This window comes from Oncorhynchus clarkii, chromosome 5 (genome assembly GCF_045791955.1).
Source record: "Oncorhynchus clarkii lewisi isolate Uvic-CL-2024 chromosome 5, UVic_Ocla_1.0, whole genome shotgun sequence".
Classification (NCBI taxonomy): domain Eukaryota; kingdom Metazoa; phylum Chordata; class Actinopteri; order Salmoniformes; family Salmonidae; genus Oncorhynchus; species Oncorhynchus clarkii.
Window position 1 is genome coordinate 9243208 of NC_092151.1, and position 20974 is coordinate 9264181.

At 46.8% G+C, this 20974-nt stretch overlaps 1 protein-coding gene across 1 annotated transcript; it reads left to right on the forward strand.

Moving 5' to 3' along the window:
• Nucleotides 1-15953: 15953 nt before the first annotated feature.
• On the forward strand, nucleotides 15954-20607 carry LOC139408302 (GTP-binding protein Di-Ras2). Its single transcript, XM_071152019.1, has 2 exons — nucleotides 15954-16197; nucleotides 17564-20607. Exon 2 carries the CDS (start codon nucleotides 17585-17587, stop codon nucleotides 18179-18181), a length of 597 nt encoding a protein of 198 aa, XP_071008120.1. The 5' UTR covers nucleotides 15954-16197; nucleotides 17564-17584; the 3' UTR covers nucleotides 18182-20607.
• The last annotated feature ends 367 nt before the right edge of the window (nucleotides 20608-20974 follow it).

A 20974-nucleotide genomic window follows, 5' to 3' on the forward strand; every position in this document is an offset into this window, starting at 1 on the left:
GTACCCTCCAAACTCGTCATTAAGCTTGAGACCCTGCCCTGTGCAACTGGGTCTTGGACTTTCTGACGGGCCGTCCCCAGGTGGTTAGGGTAGGAAACAACATCTCCACCCCGCTGATCTTCAACACGTACCCCACAAGGGTGCGTTCTCAGCTCTCTCCTGTACTCCCTGTTCACCCATGACTGCGTGGCCATGCACGCCTCCAACTCAATCATCAAGTTTGCAGATGACACTACAGTGGTAGGCTTGATTCCCAACAAAGACGAGACAGCCTACAGGGAGGAGGTGAGGGCCCTCGGAGTGTGGTGTCAGGAAAATAACCTCTCACTCAATGTCAACAAAACAAAGGAGAGGATCGTGGACTTCAGGAAACAGCAGAGGGAACATCCCTCTATCCACATCGATGGGACAGTAGTTGAGAAGGTGGAAAGTTTTAAGTTCCTCGGCGTACACATCACGGACAAATTGCAATGGTCCTCCCACACAGACAGCGTGGTGAAGAAGGCGCAACCCCAGGAGGCTAAAGAAATTTGTCTTGTCACCTAAAACACTTGCAAACTTTTACAGATGCACAATCAAGAGCATCCTGTCGGGCTGTATCACCGCCTGGTACGGCAACTGCTCCACCTATAACCGCAAGGCTCTCCAGAGGGTAGTGAGGTCTGCACAACTCATCACCGGGGGAAAACTACCTGCCCTCCAGGACACCTACAGCACCCAATGTCACAGGAAGGCCAAAAAGATAAGCAAGGACAACAACCACCTGAGCTGCCTGTTCACCCCGTTATCATCCAGAAGGCGAGGTCAGTACAGGTGCATCAAAGCTGGGACCGAGAGACTGAAAAACAGCTTCTATCTCAAGGCCATCAGACTGTTAAACAGCCATCACTAACAGAGTGGCTGCTGCCAACATACAGACTCAAATCTCTGGCCACTTTAATACATTTAATAAATGGATTTAATAAATAAGGTATCACTATTCACTTTATATAACGCCATAACATATCCTACATTACTCATCTCATATGTGTATACTGTACTCTATACCATCTACTGCATCTTGCCTATGCCGTTCGGCCATCGCTCATCCATATATTTATATGTATATATTCTTATTCATCCCTTTACATTTGTGTGTATTAGGTAGTCATTGTGAATTTGTTAGATTACTTGTTAGATATTACTGCACTGTCGGAAGTAGAAGCACAAGCATTTCGCTACACTCGCATTAACATCTGCTAACCAAGTGTATGTGACCAATACAATTTGATTTGATTTGACTGCGGTTAGCTAGCTGCACAACTATGTTAGCATAGTCAAAACTGCTACCAAAAGATAGCACATTGTTCGTTCTTAATGGCCAGAAATTAGCATGTGAGAGCAATGAATTATACATTTAATCAAAACTGTTCAATAAAAAAAACGTATTCAGTCCGAAAGGTGGCAAGTCTAATTGCCACTTTATGGACGATGTAAAACTGCGTTGTCGGTTAAGGGCTTGTAAGTAGCATTTCACTGTAAGGTCTACTACTCCTGTTGTATTTGTGATTTAATTTGATTTAGTCTCGTTCTAATCCGACGTCTAGATATTGAGATAGGTAGGGGCAAGAAACATTATTTTTTTCCTAATGCCAAGGACCCTGTAAAAAATCCACTATGTGGTTCTCGGTAACGGCCAGATGGCTCATGATGAGAGGCGGGGAGTGTGTTGTGTACCTTCAAGTTGATTTGCACATTTTAATAGACATTGGTGTCATATTTGCTTAGATATGATTATAGGGAGATTTGAATTTAACATTGCGCTTCAACCAATGAATATACTGTGGGGGCGATACAATAACATACTTACTGTACATTGATCTAATCTTAGGATTGGTTAGGGTGTGACGTGTCACAGTTTAGTGTTTGCAGACCAGCGATATAGGAGACAAGAGCATCTGTTTGTGGTCTGAATCGGAAAGCTGAGTCACATGCATTATTTTTCATACTGTAATATATCGGTTCTCAAGACAATTCAGCGAACACTTGGATATCATACTCCATTTTGTCCTATACCTGGTTGTTGGCCTTCATTTGTCCAGCACTATCAGTAACATGTTTAACATGATTTACCTGTAAGAAAATACAAACATTTCAGCTTCATTTCAAAGTGCATTACTCTTATGTGGTGAAATGTGGGAGAGAGGTGAACTTAAACGGAAATACCTAAAAACAAGAGCACAGGAACATGTTGAAATATTACACAACCTTTTGACATTTCAGCCTAGCATGGTAAGATTTACCACAGAACGTTGTCAAAACATTTTCAAGGCATAGAGTGGGATTCTTTGTTTCAGGGTAAGATCGCATTGGCAGTGTCATCTCATACACTATCACATCTGCAAGCTATTGAAAGCTATTTTAGGAGAGCACTGACCAAGTTTTTTTATGTTCCAAATTCCAGAAGTGATGTCACTCAAACACGTGCACGAAGCACATTTCTTCCTCTCATTGCTAATGTATCTGAAACTAGGTATAAAATGCACTTAGATCTAGGATCAGATTACTGTACTTTCAAACCTAATCTGTACCAGCAGGAGAACGAAAACAATCTGACCACGTATCAGTAGTTAAAGGTACACTATGGAAGTTTAATTTCTAATTGTTTTACCTCAGATTTGGCTTAAATTTGAACTGTATGGTTTATATTGTCATGTACTGTCATGTTGTCTTGTCTCTGTCCTTTCCCTTCACCCTGTCTCCCTCTGCTGGTCGTTGTTAGGTTACCTTTTCTCCCCCGCTTTCTCCCAGCTGTTCCTTGTCTCCTCTAACTACCCATTCACCCCGTTTCCCACCTGTTCCCTTTTTCCCTCTGATTAGGTCCCTATATCTCTCTCTGTTTCTGCTCCTGTCCTTGTCGGATTCTTGTTTGTTTGTGTCATTCATGCCTGAACCAGACTGTCGTCATGTTTGCTGTAACCTTGTCCTGTCCTGTCGGAATCTGCCGGTCTATCTGAGCCTACCTATGTTTGGTTATTAAAGAAGCTCTGTTTAAGTTAGTTCGCTTTTGGGTCCTCATTCACTCACCGTAACAGAAGAATCCGACCAAGAATGGACCCAGCGACTTCGGATCCTCTCCACTCAGCCGTCGAGATCCAGGGAGCGATGCTAGGCAGACACAAGCAGGAATTGTCTGCTGCTCGACATGCCGTTGAGACCCTGGCCACCCAAGTCTCCAACCTCACAGAACAGGTTCACCATCTCCGCCTCGATCCACCGGCCACTTCCAGGGCTTTCGAATCTCCGGAGCCCAGAATCAATAACCCGCCGTGTTACTCTGGGGAGCCCACTGAATGCCGCTCGTTCCTCACCCAGTGTGATATTGTGTTTTCTCTCCAGCCCAACACTTACTCCAGGAGCACTGCTCGTGTCGCCTACGTCATATCTCTCCTTATTGGACGGGCTCGTGAGTGGGGCACGGCAATCTGGGAGGCAAGGGCTGAGTGTACTAACCAGTATCAAGACTTTAAGGAGGAGATGATACGGGTTTTTGATCGATCTGTTTTTGGGGAGGAGGCTTCCAGGGCCCTGTCTTCCCTATGTCAAGGCAATCGATCCATAACAGACTACTCTATTGAGTTTCGCACTCTTGCTGTCTCCAGTGGCTGGAACGAGCCGGCCTTGCTCGCTCGTCTTCTGGAGGGTTTCCGCGCAGAGGTAAAGGATGAGATTCTCTCCCGGGAGGTTCCTTCCAGCGTGGATTCCTTGATTGAACTCGCTATTCGCATTGAGCGACGGGTTGATCTTCGTCACCGAGCTCGTGGAAAGGAGCTCGCGCTCTCCGTCGCCTCCCTCTCCGCATCACTACCATCTTCCTCTGCCGGCTCGGGTGCTGAGCCCATGCAGCTGGGAGGTATCCGCATCTCGACTGAGGAGAGGGAACGGAGAATCACCAACCGCCTCTGTCTCTATTGCGGTTCCGCTGGTCATTTTGTCACTTCATGTCCAGTAAAAGGCCAGAGCTCGTCAGTAAGCGGAGGGCTACTGGTGAGCGCTACTACTCCTGTCTCTCCTTCAAGATCCTGCACTACCTTGTCGGTCCATCTACGCTGGACCGGTTCGTCAGCTTCCTGCAGTGCCTTAATAGACTCTGGGGCGGAGGGCTGTTTTATGGACGAGACCTGGGCTCGGGAACATGACATTCCTCTCAGACAGTTAAAGGAGCCCACGGCCTTGTTCGCCCTGGATGGTAGTCCTCTCCCCAGGATTCAGCGTGAGACGCTACCTTTAACCCTCACTGTTTCTGGTAATCATAGTGAAACCATTTCTTTTTTAATTTTTCGTTCACCTTTTACACCTGTTGTTTTGGGCCATTCCTGGCTAGTTTGTCATAATCCTTCCATTAATTGGTCTAGTAATTCTATCCTCTCCTGGAACGTCTCTTGTCATGTGAAATGTTTAATGTCTGCTATCCCTCCTGTTTCCTCTGTCTCTTCTTCACAGGAGGAGCCTGGTGATTTGACAGGGGTGCCGGAGGAATATCACGATCTGCGCACGGTGTTCAGTCGGTCCAGGGCCACCTCTCTTCCTCCACACCGGTCGTATGATTGTAGTATTGATCTCCTTCCGGGAACCACCCCCCCCCGGGGTAGACTATACTCTCTGTCGGCTCCCGAACGTAAGGCTCTCGAAGATTATTTGTCTGTAGCTCTTGACGCCGGTACCATAGTCCCCTCCTCCTCTCCCGCCGGAGCGGGGTTTTTTTTTGTCAAGAAGAAGGACGGGTCTCTGCGCCCCTGCATAGATTATCGAGGGCTGAATGACATAACAGTGAAGAATCGTTATCCGCTTCCTCTTATGTCTTCAGCCTTCGAGATCCTGCAGGGAGCCAGGTTTTTCACTAAGTTGGACCTTCGTAACGCTTACCATCTCGTGCGCATCAGGGAGGGGGACGAGTGGAAGACGGCGTTTAACACTCCGTTAGGGCACTTTGAATACCGGGTTCTTCCTTTCGGCCTCGCTAACGCTCCAGCTGTCTTTCAGGCATTAGTCAATGATGTCCTGAGAGACATGCTGAACATCTTTGTTTTCGTTTACCTTGACGATATCCTGATTTTTTCACCGTCACTCCAGATTCATGTTCAGCACGTTCGACGTGTCCTCCAGCGCCTTTTAGAGAATTGTCTTTTTGTGAAGGCTGAGAAGTGCACTTTTCATGCCTCCTCCGTCACATTTCTCGGTTCTGTTATTTCCGCTGAAGGCATTAAGATGGATCCCGCTAAGGTCCAAGCTGTCATTGATTGGCCCGTCCCTAAGTCACGCGTCGAGCTGCAGCGCTTTCTCGGCTTCGCGAACTTCTATCGTCGTTTCATCCGTAATTTCGGTCAGGTGGCAGCTCCTCTCACAGCCCTTACTTCTGTCAAGACGTGCTTTAAGTGGTCCGTTTCCGCCCAGGGAGCTTTTGATCTCCTCAAGAATCGTTTTACATCCGCTCCTATCCTTGTTACACCTGACGTCTCTAGACAGTTCGTTGTCGAGGTTGACGCGTCAGAGGTGGGAGTGGGAGCCATCCTTTCTCAGCGCTCCCTCTCTGACGACAAGGTCCACCCATGCGCGTATTTTTCTCATCGCCTGTCGCCGTCGGAACGTAACTATGATGTGGGTAACCGCGAACTGCTCGCCATCCGGTTAGCCCTAGGCGAATGGCGACAGTGGTTGGAGGGGGCGACCGTTCCTTTTGTCGTTTGGACTGACCATAGGAACCTTGAGTACATCCGTTCTGCCAAACGACTTAATGCGCGTCAGGCGCGTTGGGCGCTGTTTTTCGCTCGTTTCGAGTTCGTGATTTCTTATCGTCCGGGCTCTAAGAACACCAAGCCTGATGCTTTGTCTCGTCTCTTCAGTTCTTCAGTAGCCTCCACTGACCCCGAGGGGATTCTCCCTGAGGGGCGTGTTGTCGGGTTGACTGTCTGGGGAATTGAGAGGCAGGTAAAGCAAGCACTCACTCAAACTCCGTCGCCGCGCGCTTGTCCTAGGAACCTTCTTTTCGTTCCCGTTCCTACTCGTCTGGCCGTTCTTCAGTGGGCTCACTCTGCCAAGTTAGCCGGCCACCCTGGCGTTCGGGGTACGCTTGCTTCCATTCGCCAGCGTTTCTGGTGGCCCACCCGGGAGCATGACACGCGTCGTTTCGTGGCTGCTTGTTCGGTCTGCGCGCAGACTAAGTCCGGTAACTCTCCTCCTGCCGGCCGTCTCAGGCCGCTTCCTATTCCCTCTCGACCGTGGTCTCACATCGCCTTAGATTTTGTCACCGGACTGCCTTCGTCAGCGGGGAAGACTGTTATTCTTACGGTTGTCGATAGGTTCTCTAAGGCGGCTCATTTCATTCCCCTTGCTAAGCTTCCTTCTGCTAAAGAGACGGCACAAATCATCATCGAGAATGTTTTCAGAATTCATGGCCTTCCGTCAGACGTCGTTTCGGACAGAGGTCCGCAATTCACGTCTCAATTTTGGAGGGAGTTTTGCCGTTTGATTGGGGCTTCCGTCAGTCTCTCTTCCGGCTTTCACCCCCAGTCTAACGGTCAAGCAGAACGGGCCAATCAGACTATTGGTCGCATCTTACGCAGTCTTTCTTTTCGCAACCCTGCGTCTTGGTCAGAACAGCTCCCCTGGGCAGAATACGCCCACAACTCGCTTCCTTCGTCTGCGACCGGGCTATCTCCTTTTCAGAGTAGCCTCGGGTACCAGCCTCCGTTGTTCTCATCTCAGTTCGCCGAGTCCAGCGTCCCCTCCGCTCAGGCTTTTGTCCAACGTTGCGAGCGCACCTGGAAGAGGGTCAGGTCTGCACTTTGCCGTTATAGGGCGCAGACTGTGAGAGCTGCTAATAAGCGTAGAACTAAGAGCCCTAGATATTGTCGCGGTCAGAGAGTTTGGCTCTCCACTCAGAACCTTCCCCTTAAGACGGCTTCTCGCAAGTTGACCCCGCGGTTCATTGGTCCATTCCGTATCTCTCAGGTCATTAATCCTGTCGCAGTGCGACTTCTTCTTCCGCGATATCTTCGTCGCGTCCACCCGGTCTTCCATGTCTCCTGTGTTAAGCCCGTTCTTCGCGCCCCCGCTCGTCTTCCCCCCCCCCCCCCATCCTTGTCGAGGGCGCACCTATCTACAGGGTCCGTAAAATCTTGGACATGCGTCCTCGGGGCCGTGGTCATCAGTACCTAGTTGACTGGGAGGGGTACGGTCCTGAGGAGAGGAGTTGGGTTCCCTCTCGGGACGTGCTGGACCGTGCGCTGATTGATGATTTCCTCCGTTGCCGCCAGGTTTCCTCCTCGAGTGCGCCAGGAGGCGCTCGGTGAGTGGGGGGGTACTGTCATGTACTGTCATGTTGTCTTGTCTCTGTCCTTTCCCTTCACCCTGTCTCCCTCTGCTGGTCGTTGTTAGGTTACCTTTTCTCCCCCGCTTTCTCCCAGCTGTTCCTTGTCTCCTCTAACTACCCATTCACCCCGTTTCCCACCTGTTCCCTTTTTCCCTCTGATTAGGTCCCTATATCTCTCTCTGTTTCTGCTCCTGTCCTTGTCGGATTCTTGTTTGTTTGTGTCATTCATGCCTGAACCAGACTGTCGTCATGTTTGCTGTAACCTTGTCCTGTCCTGTCGGAATCTGCCGGTCTATCTGAGCCTACCTATGTTTGGTTATTAAAGAAGCTCTGTTTAAGTTAGTTCGCTTTTGGGTCCTCATTCACTCACCGTAACATATATACAACCTGATATCATCTTACTCCATATATTACCTCATTGAACCACACAATCCATTATTTTAGGCTAACAAACCTTCGCAATAAGCTTTTGCACATTGGCGTGGGGAGGTGTGCCCCTCTCTGTCAAATGCTGGATTAAATGTATGTAAAGGGTATTAGGGGACCCTTTTTGACTCAGGAGTACCTCCCTTCTACCTAAGCCCCATCTCAACACTATGTTTATTTCTTCCTCCTTTAACTCCTATAACCAACGGGACAGACTAACACAACCCAATACAGGCTCCAATGCCAGCAAAGCAGCAGAAGACGGTTCATTGTTCCAGATGAGAGGTGGTTTGTATTCATTAGGGTACACAAAAAAAAAAAAAAAAAAACGAAATGTGCAACAGAAGAAAAAAAGTTGAGTTTCTTATTTTCTAAACGTCTGGTAGTCCCTCTGTTTTCTTCTGTTTTCTTCTGTTTGGTGCTTAATGAACATGCCCTGAGAATTGGCGCACCTACAGTGTGTAGTTTGGTTTGTCTGTGTAAAACAATCAATAGAACTGTGGGATATGACATTATGTTGCACTGTGTGCCTTTATCAGTGTTAACAATATCGTTTCTAATCTTGAACAAACCTTCCATGCATTATACAATAACTAAAATAGGTTTCAAGGGCTTACAGGTTTTGGGGGTTTTGATTGGATGAGCTAAAGCTGACAAAGGTGGATATGGATAAAGATGTGCGTTTCACTTGGTTTTATTTACTCTGCTTTGTCATTTTACTATGGATTCAAACAACTGAACTTGTTATGGTGAGTGAATGAGGACCCAAAAGCGAACTAACTTAAACAGAGCTTCTTTAATAACCAAACATAGGTAGGCTCAGATAGACCGGCAGATTCCGACAGGACAGGACAAGGTTACAGCAAACATGACGATAGTCTGGCTCAGGCATGAAACACAACAAACAAGAATCCGACAAGGACAGGAACAGAAACAGAGAGAGATATAGGGACCTAATCAGAGGGAAAAAGGGAACAGGTGGGAAACGGGGTGAATGGGTAGTCAGAGGAGACAAGGAACAGCTGGGGGAAAGCGGGGGAGAAAAGGTAACCTAACAACGACCAGCAGAGGGAGACAGGGTGAAGGGAAAGGACAGAGACAAGACACAACATGACAGTACATGACAGTACCCCCCCACTCACCGAGCGCCTCCTGGCGCACTCGAGGAGGAAACCTGGCGGCAACGGAGGAAATCCTCGATCAGCGCACGGTCCAGCACGTCCCGAGAGGGAACCCAACTCCTCTCCTCAGGACCGTACCCCTCCCAATCTACGAGGTACTGGTGACCACGGCCCCGAGGACGCATGTCCAAAATTCTACGGACCCTGTAGATGGGTGCGCCCTCGACAAGGATGGGGGGGGGGGGGGGGGGAAGACGAGCGGGGGCGCGAAGGACGGGCTTGATGCAGGAGACATGGAAGACCGGGTGGACGCGACGAAGGTATCGCGGAAGAAGAAGTCGAACTGCGACAGGATTAATGACCCGAGAAATACGGAACGGACCAATGAACCGCGGGGTCAACTTGCGAGAAGCCGTCTTAAGGGGAAGGTTCTGAGTGGAGAGCCAAACTCTCTGACCGCGACAATATCTAGGACTCTTAATTCTACGCTTATTAGCAGCCCTCACAGTCTGCGTCCTATAACGGCAAAGTGCAGACCTGACCCTCTTCCAGGTGCGCTCGCAACGTTGGACAAAAGCCTGAGCGGAGGGGACGCTGGACTCGGCGAACTGAGATGAGAACAGCGGAGGCTGGTACCCGAGGCTACTCTGAAAAGGAGATAGCCCGGTCGCAGACGAAGGAAGCGAGTTGTGGGCGTATTCTGCCCAGGGGAGCTGTTCTGACCAAGACGCAGGGTTACGAAAAGAAAGACTGCGTAAGATGCGACCAATAGTCTGATTGGCCCGTTCTGCTTGACCGTTAGACTGGGGGTGAAAGCCGGAAGAGAGACTGACGGAAGCCCCAATCAAACGGCAAAACTCCCTCCAAAATTGAGACGTGAATTGCGGACCTCTGTCCGAAACGACGTCTGACGGAAGGCCATGAATTCTGAAAACATTCTCGATGATGATTTGTGCCGTCTCTTTAGCAGAAGGAAGCTTAGCAAGGGGAATGAAATGAGCCGCCTTAGAGAACCTATCGACAACCGTAAGAATAACAGTCTTCCCCGCTGACGAAGGCAGTCCGGTGACAAAATCTAAGGCGATGTGAGACCACGGTCGAGAGGGAATAGGAAGCGGCCTGAGACGGCCGGCAGGAGGAGAGTTACCAAGCAGCCACGAAACGACGCGTGTCATGCTCCCGGGTGGGCCACCAAAAACGCTGGCGAATGGAAGCAAGCGTACCCCGAACGCCAGGGTGGCCGGCTAACTTGGCAGAGTGAGCCCACTGAAGAACGGCCAGACGAGTAGGAACGGGAACGAAAAGAAGGTTCCTAGGACAAGCGCGCGGCGACGGAGTGTGAGTGAGCGCTTGTTTTACCTGCCTCTCAATTCCCCAGACAGTCAACCCGACAACACGCCCCTCAGGGAGAATCCCCTCGGGGTCAGTGGAGGCTACTGAAGAACTGAAGAGACGAGACAAAGCATCAGGCTTGGTGTTCTTAGAGCCCGGACGATAAGAAATCACGAACTCGAAACGAGCGAAAAACAGCGCCCAACGCGCCTGACGCGCATTAAGTCGTTTGGCAGAACGGATGTACTCAAGGTTCCTATGGTCAGTCCAAACGACAAAAGGAACGGTCGCCCCCTCCAACCACTGTCGCCATTCGCCTAGGGCTAACCGGATGGCGAGCAGTTCGCGGTTACCCACATCATAGTTACGTTCCGACGGCGACAGGCGATGAGAAAAATACGCGCATGGGTGGACCTTGTCGTCAGAGAGGGAGCGCTGAGAAAGGATGGCTCCCACGCCCACCTCTGACGCGTCAACCTCGACAACGAACTGTCTAGAGACGTCAGGTGTAACAAGGATAGGAGCGGATGTAAAACGATTCTTGAGGAGATCAAAAGCTCCCTGGGCGGAAACGGACCACTTAAAGCACGTCTTGACAGAAGTAAGGGCTGTGAGAGGAGCTGCCACCTGACCGAAATTACGGATGAAACGACGATAGAAGTTCGCGAAGCCGAGAAAGCGCTGCAGCTCGACGCGTGACTTAGGGACGGGCCAATCAATGACAGCTTGGACCTTAGCGGGATCCATCTTAATGCCTTCAGCGGAAATAACAGAACCGAGAAATGTGACGGAGGAGGCATGAAAAGTGCACTTCTCAGCCTTCACAAAAAGACAATTCTCTAAAAGGCGCTGGAGGACACGTCGAACGTGCTGAACATGAATCTGGAGTGACGGTGAAAAAATCAGGATATCGTCAAGGTAAACGAAAACAAAGATGTTCAGCATGTCTCTCAGGACATCATTGACTAATGCCTGAAAGACAGCTGGAGCGTTAGCGAGGCCGAAAGGAAGAACCCGGTATTCAAAGTGCCCTAACGGAGTGTTAAACGCCGTCTTCCACTCGTCCCCCTCCCTGATGCGCACGAGATGGTAAGCGTTACGAAGGTCCAACTTAGTGAAAAACCTGGCTCCCTGCAGGATCTCGAAGGCTGAAGACATAAGAGGAAGCGGATAACGATTCTTCACTGTTATGTCATTCAGCCCTCGATAATCTATGCAGGGGCGCAGAGACCCGTCCTTCTTCTTGACAAAAAAAAACCCCGCTCCGGCGGGAGAGGAGGAGGGGACTATGGTACCGGCGTCAAGAGCTACAGACAAATAATCTTCGAGAGCCTTACGTTCGGGAGCCGACAGAGAGTATAGTCTACCCCGGGGGGGGGTGGTTCCCGGAAGGAGATCAATACTACAATCATACGACCGGTGTGGAGGAAGAGAGGTGGCCCTGGACCGACTGAACACCGTGCGCAGATCGTGATATTCCTCCGGCACCCTTGTCAAATCACCAGGCTCCTCCTGTGAAGAAGAGACAGAGGAAACAGGAGGGATAGCAGACATTAAACATTTCACATGACAAGAGACGTTCCAGGAGAGGATAGAATTACTAGACCAATTAATGGAAGGATTATGACAAACTAGCCAGGGATGGCCCAAAACAACAGGTGTAAAAGGTGAACGAAAAATTAAAAAAGAAATGGTTTCACTATGATTACCAGAAACAGTGAGGGTTAAAGGTAGCGTCTCACGCTGAATCCTGGGGAGAGGACTACCATCCAGGGCGAACAAGGCCGTGGGCTGCTTTAACTGTCTGAGAGGAATGTCATGTTCCCGAGCCCAGGTCTCGTCCATAAAACAGCCCTCCGCCCCAGAGTCTATTAAGGCACTGCAGGAAGCTGACGAACCGGTCCAGCGTAGATGGACCGACAAGGTAGTGCAGGATCTTGAAGGAGAGACAGGAGTAGTAGCGCTCACCAGTAGCCCTCCGCTTACTGACGAGCTCTGGCCTTTTACTGGACATGAAGTGACAAAATGACCAGCGGAACCGCAATAGAGACAGAGGCGGTTGGTGATTCTCCGTTCCCTCTCCTTAGTCGAGATGCGGATACCTCCCAGCTGCATGGGCTCAGCACCCGAGCCGGCAGAGGAAGATGGTAGTGATGCGGAGAGGGAGGCGACGGAGAGCGCGAGCTCCTTTCCACGAGCTCGGTGACGAAGATCAACCCGTCGCTCAATGCGAATAGCGAGTTCAATCAAGGAATCCACGCTGGAAGGAACCTCCCGGGAGAGAATCTCATCCTTTACCTCTGCGCGGAAACCCTCCAGAAGACGAGCGAGCAAGGCCGGCTCGTTCCAGCCACTGGAGACAGCAAGAGTGCGAAACTCAATAGAGTAGTCTGTTATGGATCGATTGCCTTGACATAGGGAAGACAGGGCCCTGGAAGCCTCCTCCCCAAAAACAGATCGATCAAAAACCCGTATCATCTCCTCCTTAAAGTCCTGATACTGGTTAGTACACTCAGCCCTTGCCTCCCAGATTGCCGTGCCCCACTCACGAGCCCGTCCAATAAGGAGAGATATGACGTAGGCGACACGAGCAGTGCTCCTGGAGTAAGTGTTGGGCTGGAGAGAAAACACAATATCACACTGGGTGAGGAACGAGCGGCATTCAGTGGGCTCCCCAGAGTAACACGGCGGGTTATTGATTCTGGGCTCCGGAGATTCGAAAGCCCTGGAAGTGGCCGGTGGATCGAGGCGGAGATGGTGAACCTGTTCTGTGAGGTTGGAGACTTGGGTGGCCAGGGTCTCAACGGCATGTCGAGCAGCAGACACTTCCTGCTCGTGTCTGCCTAGCATCGCTCCCTGGATCCCGACGGCTGAGTGGAGAGGATCCGAAGTCGCTGGGTCCATTCTTGGTCGGATTCTTCTGTTATGGTGAGTGAATGAGGACCCAAAAGCGAACTAACTTAAACAGAGCTTCTTTAATAACCAAACATAGGTAGGCTCAGATAGACCGGCAGATTCCGACAGGACAGGACAAGGTTACAGCAAACATGACGATAGTCTGGCTCAGGCATGAAACACAACAAACAAGAATCCGACAAGGACAGGAACAGAAACAGAGAGAGATATAGGGACCTAATCAGAGGGAAAAAGGGAACAGGTGGGAAACGGGGTGAATGGGTAGTCAGAGGAGACAAGGAACAGCTGGGGGAAAGCGGGGGAGAAAAGGTAACCTAACAACGACCAGCAGAGGGAGACAGGGTGAAGGGAAAGGACAGAGACAAGACACAACATGACAGTACATGACAGAACTCCTATTGTAACAATGCATAACGACAACTTGATATGCTAAGCACTTTTCATATATTACAGTATAGGTGCATTCATAATGCCACTTCATATTCTACTCACATATTTTCCTATTCTGGAGAGAAAGAGTACTTAGAAAAACCTTGTCTAAATTCTGTTTTTAGTGTCAAAATTTCCTTGAAATTGCAGATACAAAAGGAATCTCATAGGGTGTATCAATCTACAAAAAGGGAATTGAAACTGTACTGCATGTATTTTCAGCCCAAAATAAATAGCCGTATAAATATATAAACCATGGTGATGCATACTCCCATCACCCCCTGACAACACAACAAGCGTACATCCCCTGATCAGAAAATGTAGAAGTTGTGAAGTACTGAATAAAACATGAGTCAAGGTGTCAACAAAAGTGCACTGTTAGAAAAAAAGACGCTGTCTAGAACCTAAAGGGGTTCTTCAGCTGTGCCCATAGGAAAACCCTTTGGAGAACCCTTTGAAGAATCCTTTTCGGTTCCAGGTAGAACCCTTTTGAGTTTCATGTAGAACATTTTACACAGTGTGATCTACATATAACCTAAAAGAGTTCTACCTAGAACCAATAAGGGTTTATCTGGAAGCAAGAATGGTTCTCCAATGGGGACAGCTGAATAACCTTTTGGAACCCTTTTTTTCTAAGAGTGTACAAGAATCAAAACAGTTTTTCAATGTTGGCATTTTTATGGCAATGTCCCAAATGGCACCCTATTCCCATAGGGCTCTGGTCAAAAGTAGTGCACTAAATAGGGAATAGGGTGCCATTTGGGATGCAAGCCTATGTCAGTCCCCCTGTTATTTCACTTCCTCTCATTATATATGCAAGCACCTGGCAACCACTCTCCAGCACTACAGTGTAAACAATCAGGGCCGGCCCTAGCCTTTTGGGTGCCCTAAGCAAGATTTGGTTTGGGGGGCCCCCCATCTCGTGGCAAAAGATTTTAGTGGCGCCTCTCTTGACAGCGGAAATAAATAAAACATTCAAAGTTCATGTATTGTTTAACCTTTATTTAACTAGGCAAGTCAGTTAAGAACAAATTCTTATTTACATTGACAGCCTATCCCGGACGACACTGGGCCAATTGTGCGCCGCCCTATGGGACTCCCAATCACGGCCGGATGTGATATAGCCTGGATTTGAACCAGGGACTGTAGTGATGCCCCTTGCGCCACTAAGGAGCCCCATGGAACATGACAAAAAATTGGGAGATAACAATAGATGTCAAAGTCAAAGATACTGGTTTCCCCTATCCATCTGTGGCAAAGTTTTCCATAAATACTTCTGACAAATATAGCTCCAGAACCAGCCATTCAGTAGCCTAATCAGTAGGCTAATCTTTTGAATATTGTCTAGCAACAACATATAACATAAGCTAGCTGGGGAGGGTTTAGCATGCTACGTAGCTAGCTACACTGACAGCTGTTCGTGCCCTACTAGTTGTTATTTCTCCACTCCACGTGGAAATCCCCACAACCTTCCCAACCACATTTCGTGAATATGTATTAGCAGCCTACGTCATTCTTCGGAGGTGGAACCTTAACGAGAAATTCCGCTACTTTGCCTTCTGGTGGGGGCCTTTAAAACAAAATTCCTACAATTCAACACATTTTGCCATGACTTTTGCCATGTTAATATGATAGCTGAGTGAGAATGACTAACAAAACCATTGAGGTCAGGGACCCTGGGCACGTGCCGTGCGTGCCCGATCGGTATTCGGCTATGATTACTACAAGTTTAGATAGCTGACAATTAGCCATGTCAATGTTTTGATTGGTAGTTAGTCTAACCAGTCTAACTGACATTAGAAGATAAAAATTGCACAAAACCACATTTCAATAGTAAGTTGAGATGCCGACTTCCCCAAAAAGGATTGAGGGCCCGCTAGTGGCAGGGTGCCCTAAGTGACTGCTTATGTTGCTTTTGCCTGGCCCTGTAGACAATGTACAGAGCAAGGCTGCAAAACCTTTTTTTTTTTTTTTTTTACTATTAAGTAGCCTATTATGTGCCTGTAGCAATACAAGCAGTCGGCATATAATGTTGTGTACTACCTGTTTTCAATACGAGAAACTAAGAACAGTAATGTATAATTGAGTGGATTCAAGTTATATGTTAATTATGCAACAGCCTAGTTTGCTATATTTAATCAGAAGATTCAATGACTCAGTTTATAATTTTAATAATACATTTTACAATATACTGTAATAATGTCCTACTGTCCAGGCACCTATAGATTATAGGCTGAGCAGCCGTTTTGTGGATGATCAACTGTTCAGTAATAAATGTGTTTAAAAAACACGTGTCTGTATGGAATAGATGTTGATGTTGTGGATCCATGATTCACAAGGCTGCCCACGCTGCGGGGTTTCTTGGAGGGGTTTGGCTGTTGCAGCAGGCGGAGCAGCAAAGCAGCGATGTTCCACCCTACGTCACGAAGAGCAAAATCTACAGAGACTCAAATCTCCTCTCCTGCAAGCTGCGCATTAAATACCCGAGTCCACACAGATGGATTTTTAGAGGCAGACCTCAATGCGGACGGAACGACATGCACTATCTGATATTTCAATCCGTTCGATACAACATGAGATCAACAGTCTAAAGTTTCATCTTTTCATCGTTTGTGTTGATATGTGAGTATTCTGTGCCAAATTAGTATGTAATCTTTATGAACGCACGCATTGACATCCGCGTGTCTGTAGGCTATCTATTGTTTTTCCTGTCTTAATCTAATTATTTTCGATAAAATAACATTGGTACAAAAGAGGGGATACGGATGGTGGGCGGTGTATAACCCATTGTTCCCACTATGCGGTAGTTTTTGACCGCATCTAATTGCCTGCATCCAGCCTGCATCTTTGGCACGTCAGCGGCTCCTTGCCTTCTCAATTGAACGCGAAAAGGATGGAATTTATAGACGTCTACTCTGAACCAAGCAGTTCTCGTTAAAGCCAAGCAGATTAAAATAGTCCGCTCAAAAGTTGTATCTAGTTATTTATTCAGATATTAAAAGGAACACCATAACACTCACCTTAAGCACGGGTATGATTCAAGATGTAGATGCTATGTCAACCAGTCACTGACATGGACTATTCCTGACCTTATAATTTTGTAGGCTATAAAGAACGACATTAGCAGATATTACTCTCGATGACGCTACAAACACGTTTATGTAGTGAAATAAATTAAAGCCAAAGGCTTTTGAGACTATAATGACAGTAATGTTTTCAGTTTTTCCTTCCTGTGGTGGTCTTGCATAGTCATTGACTTCCCTCTCTTTGATCCAATGGGAATGCTGAGTTAGCATTTAACACTTGGGTAATTTTTGCTGGGAATCTAAAACCGTTACGGGTATGGGTGGAATTGATGGGCTCAAAAATCGAACACCTGCGGGTCGGCACATGCCTGTCTACATATTTTCTCACAGGACCATCTTCATTATCCTTCCTGAATTGAATCGGTGCAGTAGTCTGTACACTCTTAGAAAAAATTGGAGAACCCTTTTTGCTTCCAAGTGAAACCCTTTTGGGTTCCGTGTAGACCTCTCCTTGGACAGGGTTACATGGAACCCAAAAGGGTTCTACTTGGAACCAAAGTTTTTTTTCCAAAGGGTTCTCCTATGGGGACAGCCAAAGAACCCTTTTAAGTTCTAGATAGTGCCATTTTTCTAAGAGGGTTTGAGGACTTGGAGTAAGATTTACAAAAATGTCCAAGAGACCCTATCATGATGTAAAAAAAACGAAACAAAAAAATACTGCAACAAACTGGCCCTATTTTGCTGCTTTTGATGGAGTGCTAGTCTATCTCTGGTGCATTGTTAAAATAATGCCATTCAGGCGCATCGTACTAAATCACTTTTTCAATTCTAAAAGGAATTAATGGTGTACAACTAATACCAAGCACTGTAAGAAATGCAAATATTTTTTAATCAATCAAGAGAGTATTGTTTTTTTAAACAAGAGGTTGCCAATTGTTGTCTCCCTGCCTGCTCCCATACAGATCCCCAGATAAACAGTCATCATGCCGGAGCAGAGCAATGACTATCGCGTGGTGGTGTTCGGCGCCGGAGGTGTGGGGAAGAGCTCCCTGGTTCTCCGCTTCGTCAAGGGGACCTTCCGCGACAGCTACATCCCCACCGTGGAGGACACATACAGACAGGTGATTAGCTGCGACAAGAGCATCTGCACACTCCAGATCACAGACACCACAGGCAGCCACCAGTTCCCCGCCATGCAGCGTCTGTCCATCTCCAAGGGCCACGCCTTCATCCTGGTCTACTCTGTCACCAGCCGTCAGTCTCTGGAGGAGCTCAAGCCCATCTATGAGCAGGTGTGTCAGATCAAGGGCGAAGTGGAGACGTGTCCCATCATGCTGGTGGGCAACAAGTGCGACGAGACGTCGGCGCGCGAGGTCGAGACCACGGATGGCGATGCCACGTCCAAGAAGTGGAAGTGCGCCTTCATGGAGACGTCGGCCAAGACCAACCACAACGTCAAGGAGCTCTTCCAGGAGCTGCTCAACCTGGAGAAACGCAGGACTGTCAGCCTCCAGATCGACGGCAAATCGAAGCAGCAGAAACGCGCCGAGAAGCTCAAGGGCAAGTGTGTGGTCATGTGACGTGGACTTAAGGAGACGGAGGTGGAAGTGCAGGAGGCCCGAAAAATCTCAAAGGGACGAAGGGCAAGGAGCGAGGGAGAAACAAGGTTTGGAGGGGGTTCGGACTCTTGCCATGGGGCAGACAGTGCATCGTAAGACAAACTCCTGCAGACAAGCTAAAATACCTGGAAGTTTACATCCAACGGAAAGAGTGGAACAAGGGTATGCCTACTACACTAAGATTTATTCAGCCTGACTCATTGTCACATCCAACAGCCAATCAAACAGAGCGGAAGAGGCCCCGTGAAGAAGATTTCTCCTTTTCAGCCACATACACAAAGAGACGCTTTGAATGAAATCATACTTATTCCAAGTTTGCAACCAAGAGGATTCTTTAATTGAACCTACTGTAGAATTGCACCCGTTCGAGGTCTCAACACTAATCAGCACCAGTGCTTGGCAACCTCCCCTAGCCCCCAGAGACCCCTAACCTCTACGAAAACCCCAGAGACAGACAGAGCTGAGCTAAACAGAGGCAGTCCGAGAGATGCATGGATCCCATAGCTGACATTTTAGAAACCACTAGATTTTTATGTCTGCAAAAACATTGACAGAAGCCAAGGAGTAAAATGGTGACCAGGAAAAGTATGTTTTAGAATGGAATCCAACTCATATTTTGCTCCCAAGATTATTGCTATACAGGAGCAGTACTCTTAGGAGCGGACGTGGCAGTTGAGTCAAACTGTCAGGCTGTCTGTTAGGTACTTAAACACAAAATACAAATGTTTTACTCTATTGTTTTTTTATTTATATTTTTATAGTTTAGTATTTTTTTTTGTGAAGGTTATATTTTCTATTTATACTGTTCGAAGTTATGGCCAATGTATCCCCAATATCCCCAAGAGCAGTTATACATACATGGATTTATGGTCAGATCTGTACCAATGATGGTGGTGTGACGTGCATTTAGAAATATATGTTTTACCAATATTTATAGTGTTACAGTCCATTTGACAAGGAGAACTACAATTAACTACAATGGGAAAAAAAAGCACTATAAACCTTTTAACATTGTTTAGCAAAGACTATTCCTTAGTATTGAGACTAGTTTTGATCATAGATCATAGTTGTAGATTGCGTTGCAGTCGAATTGATATACATTGTTAGTTATCATTTGAGATGTTTTCGATAGACTTCTATCAGGGGCAATGGCAGAGGGAGATAGGAGCTTCACAGCAATATTACGTAGATAAACTGTGTGATTTGTGATGTCACTTCCTTTGGAGGTATTGGGTTGCCATTCAATTTATTTCCTTGTCACCACCATATTTATTACCATCATCATGCATTATATGCAAATGTGTATGTCTTGTGTCAACATAGCTTAAGGTTTTTCTTATTACATTTTTATAATAGGAATGATATATTACCATAAATTGGAGGAAGACAATTTAACATAGGAAATAAGCATAGATTCACTTTTTCAACTAATCAAAATTTCATTGGTCCTAGAAAACATGAAGTGTAAACATAACATGTCTGTGTCGACAACTTGTGTTATCTTTTTCAAAATAAGGTACTGTCACAAAATGGCAGAGCAAACATATAACACTATATACTGGCAGTTGTGGTATTTATCAGTGTGTTACGATAAAGACAGAATGAGAGTTAAAAATATTAAAATATCCCTCGCACGGAAAGCAAATGTTTCCAGCTGACTTTATCCATTTCAGTAGACCTGTGTCACATTGAACATATATCTGTTTCATCCATTTTATTTTGGAGAATCATACTCAATATGTAACCGTGTATTTTACATAATATTTATTGTTAAAACCTTGGCAGACAATTGAAATGAAAGGAATGGCATGTGTGTAGATATTTTCAGTACGGCGGGGTGTTACTATAAGCAGTGCGTTCTGGGTTCATAGTTAGCTTGTATTGCTGCCACTGGCTAGCTTTGTATACAGAGCAAGTGAGTAGAGAAACTGTAAGATATTGGACAAGTCAATAATGTTGTTAAATCGAGTTAGATAGGTTTATGCAAATAGGCTCATCCAAAGTAACTAGAGGATGACAGTTCAAATACCTCCCTTAAGTAAATTAAGTGGATCGTCGGAGTACAGTAAAACATCATCAGTGAAGTGTAACGTGGGTTAGGAAAGTGTAACGTGGGTTAGGAAAGTGTAACGTGGGTTAGGAAAGTGTAACGTGGGTTAGGAAAGTGTAACGTGGGTTAGGAAAGTGTAACGTGGGTTAGGAAAGTGCTTCAAGACCAATGCTACAAGAATTCAAGCCTATTTTCAGTCGATTTCAAAGCCAGAATTATTGAATTTCATACTTAACACTCTTTTAATCAAATGCCTGTATAGACATCATGTGTGCCTACATGTTTATATTTAATTGTATATATTGAGTCACAAGAATAAAGGAAATGATGCATTTAACGCGGCACTTGTCCTTTTATTAAACCCCATTTCTGTACATGTTTTTTGACTTGATATGAAAATGAATGTTTCATGCATGAGTATGAACGCTACGCTATTGGAATACTACACCATTGACCTCAATCTCATGGAAGCAAATGTTCATTGCTAGTGCCAATATTCTACAGCTTACAGGCAGACTAAGTCAGTAAAATAGGATAATATGTAAAAAAATAAATATTTAAACTGGGGCAAGAGGCACTGAAAGCAAATACCATTATTAATCACTGATTCCTTGAAACATGAACTGACCTAGACAATACAGTATCTATCAAAGCAACTTGATAGGGACATTCTTTTTAAAATGTTTACCTTTATTTCACTAGGC

Bases quoted from the DNA above. Each gene is read 5' to 3' on its own strand.
- LOC139408302 (XM_071152019.1), top strand. From the start codon at position 17,585: ATGCCGGAGCAGAGCAATGACTATCGCGTGGTGGTGTTCGGCGCCGGA.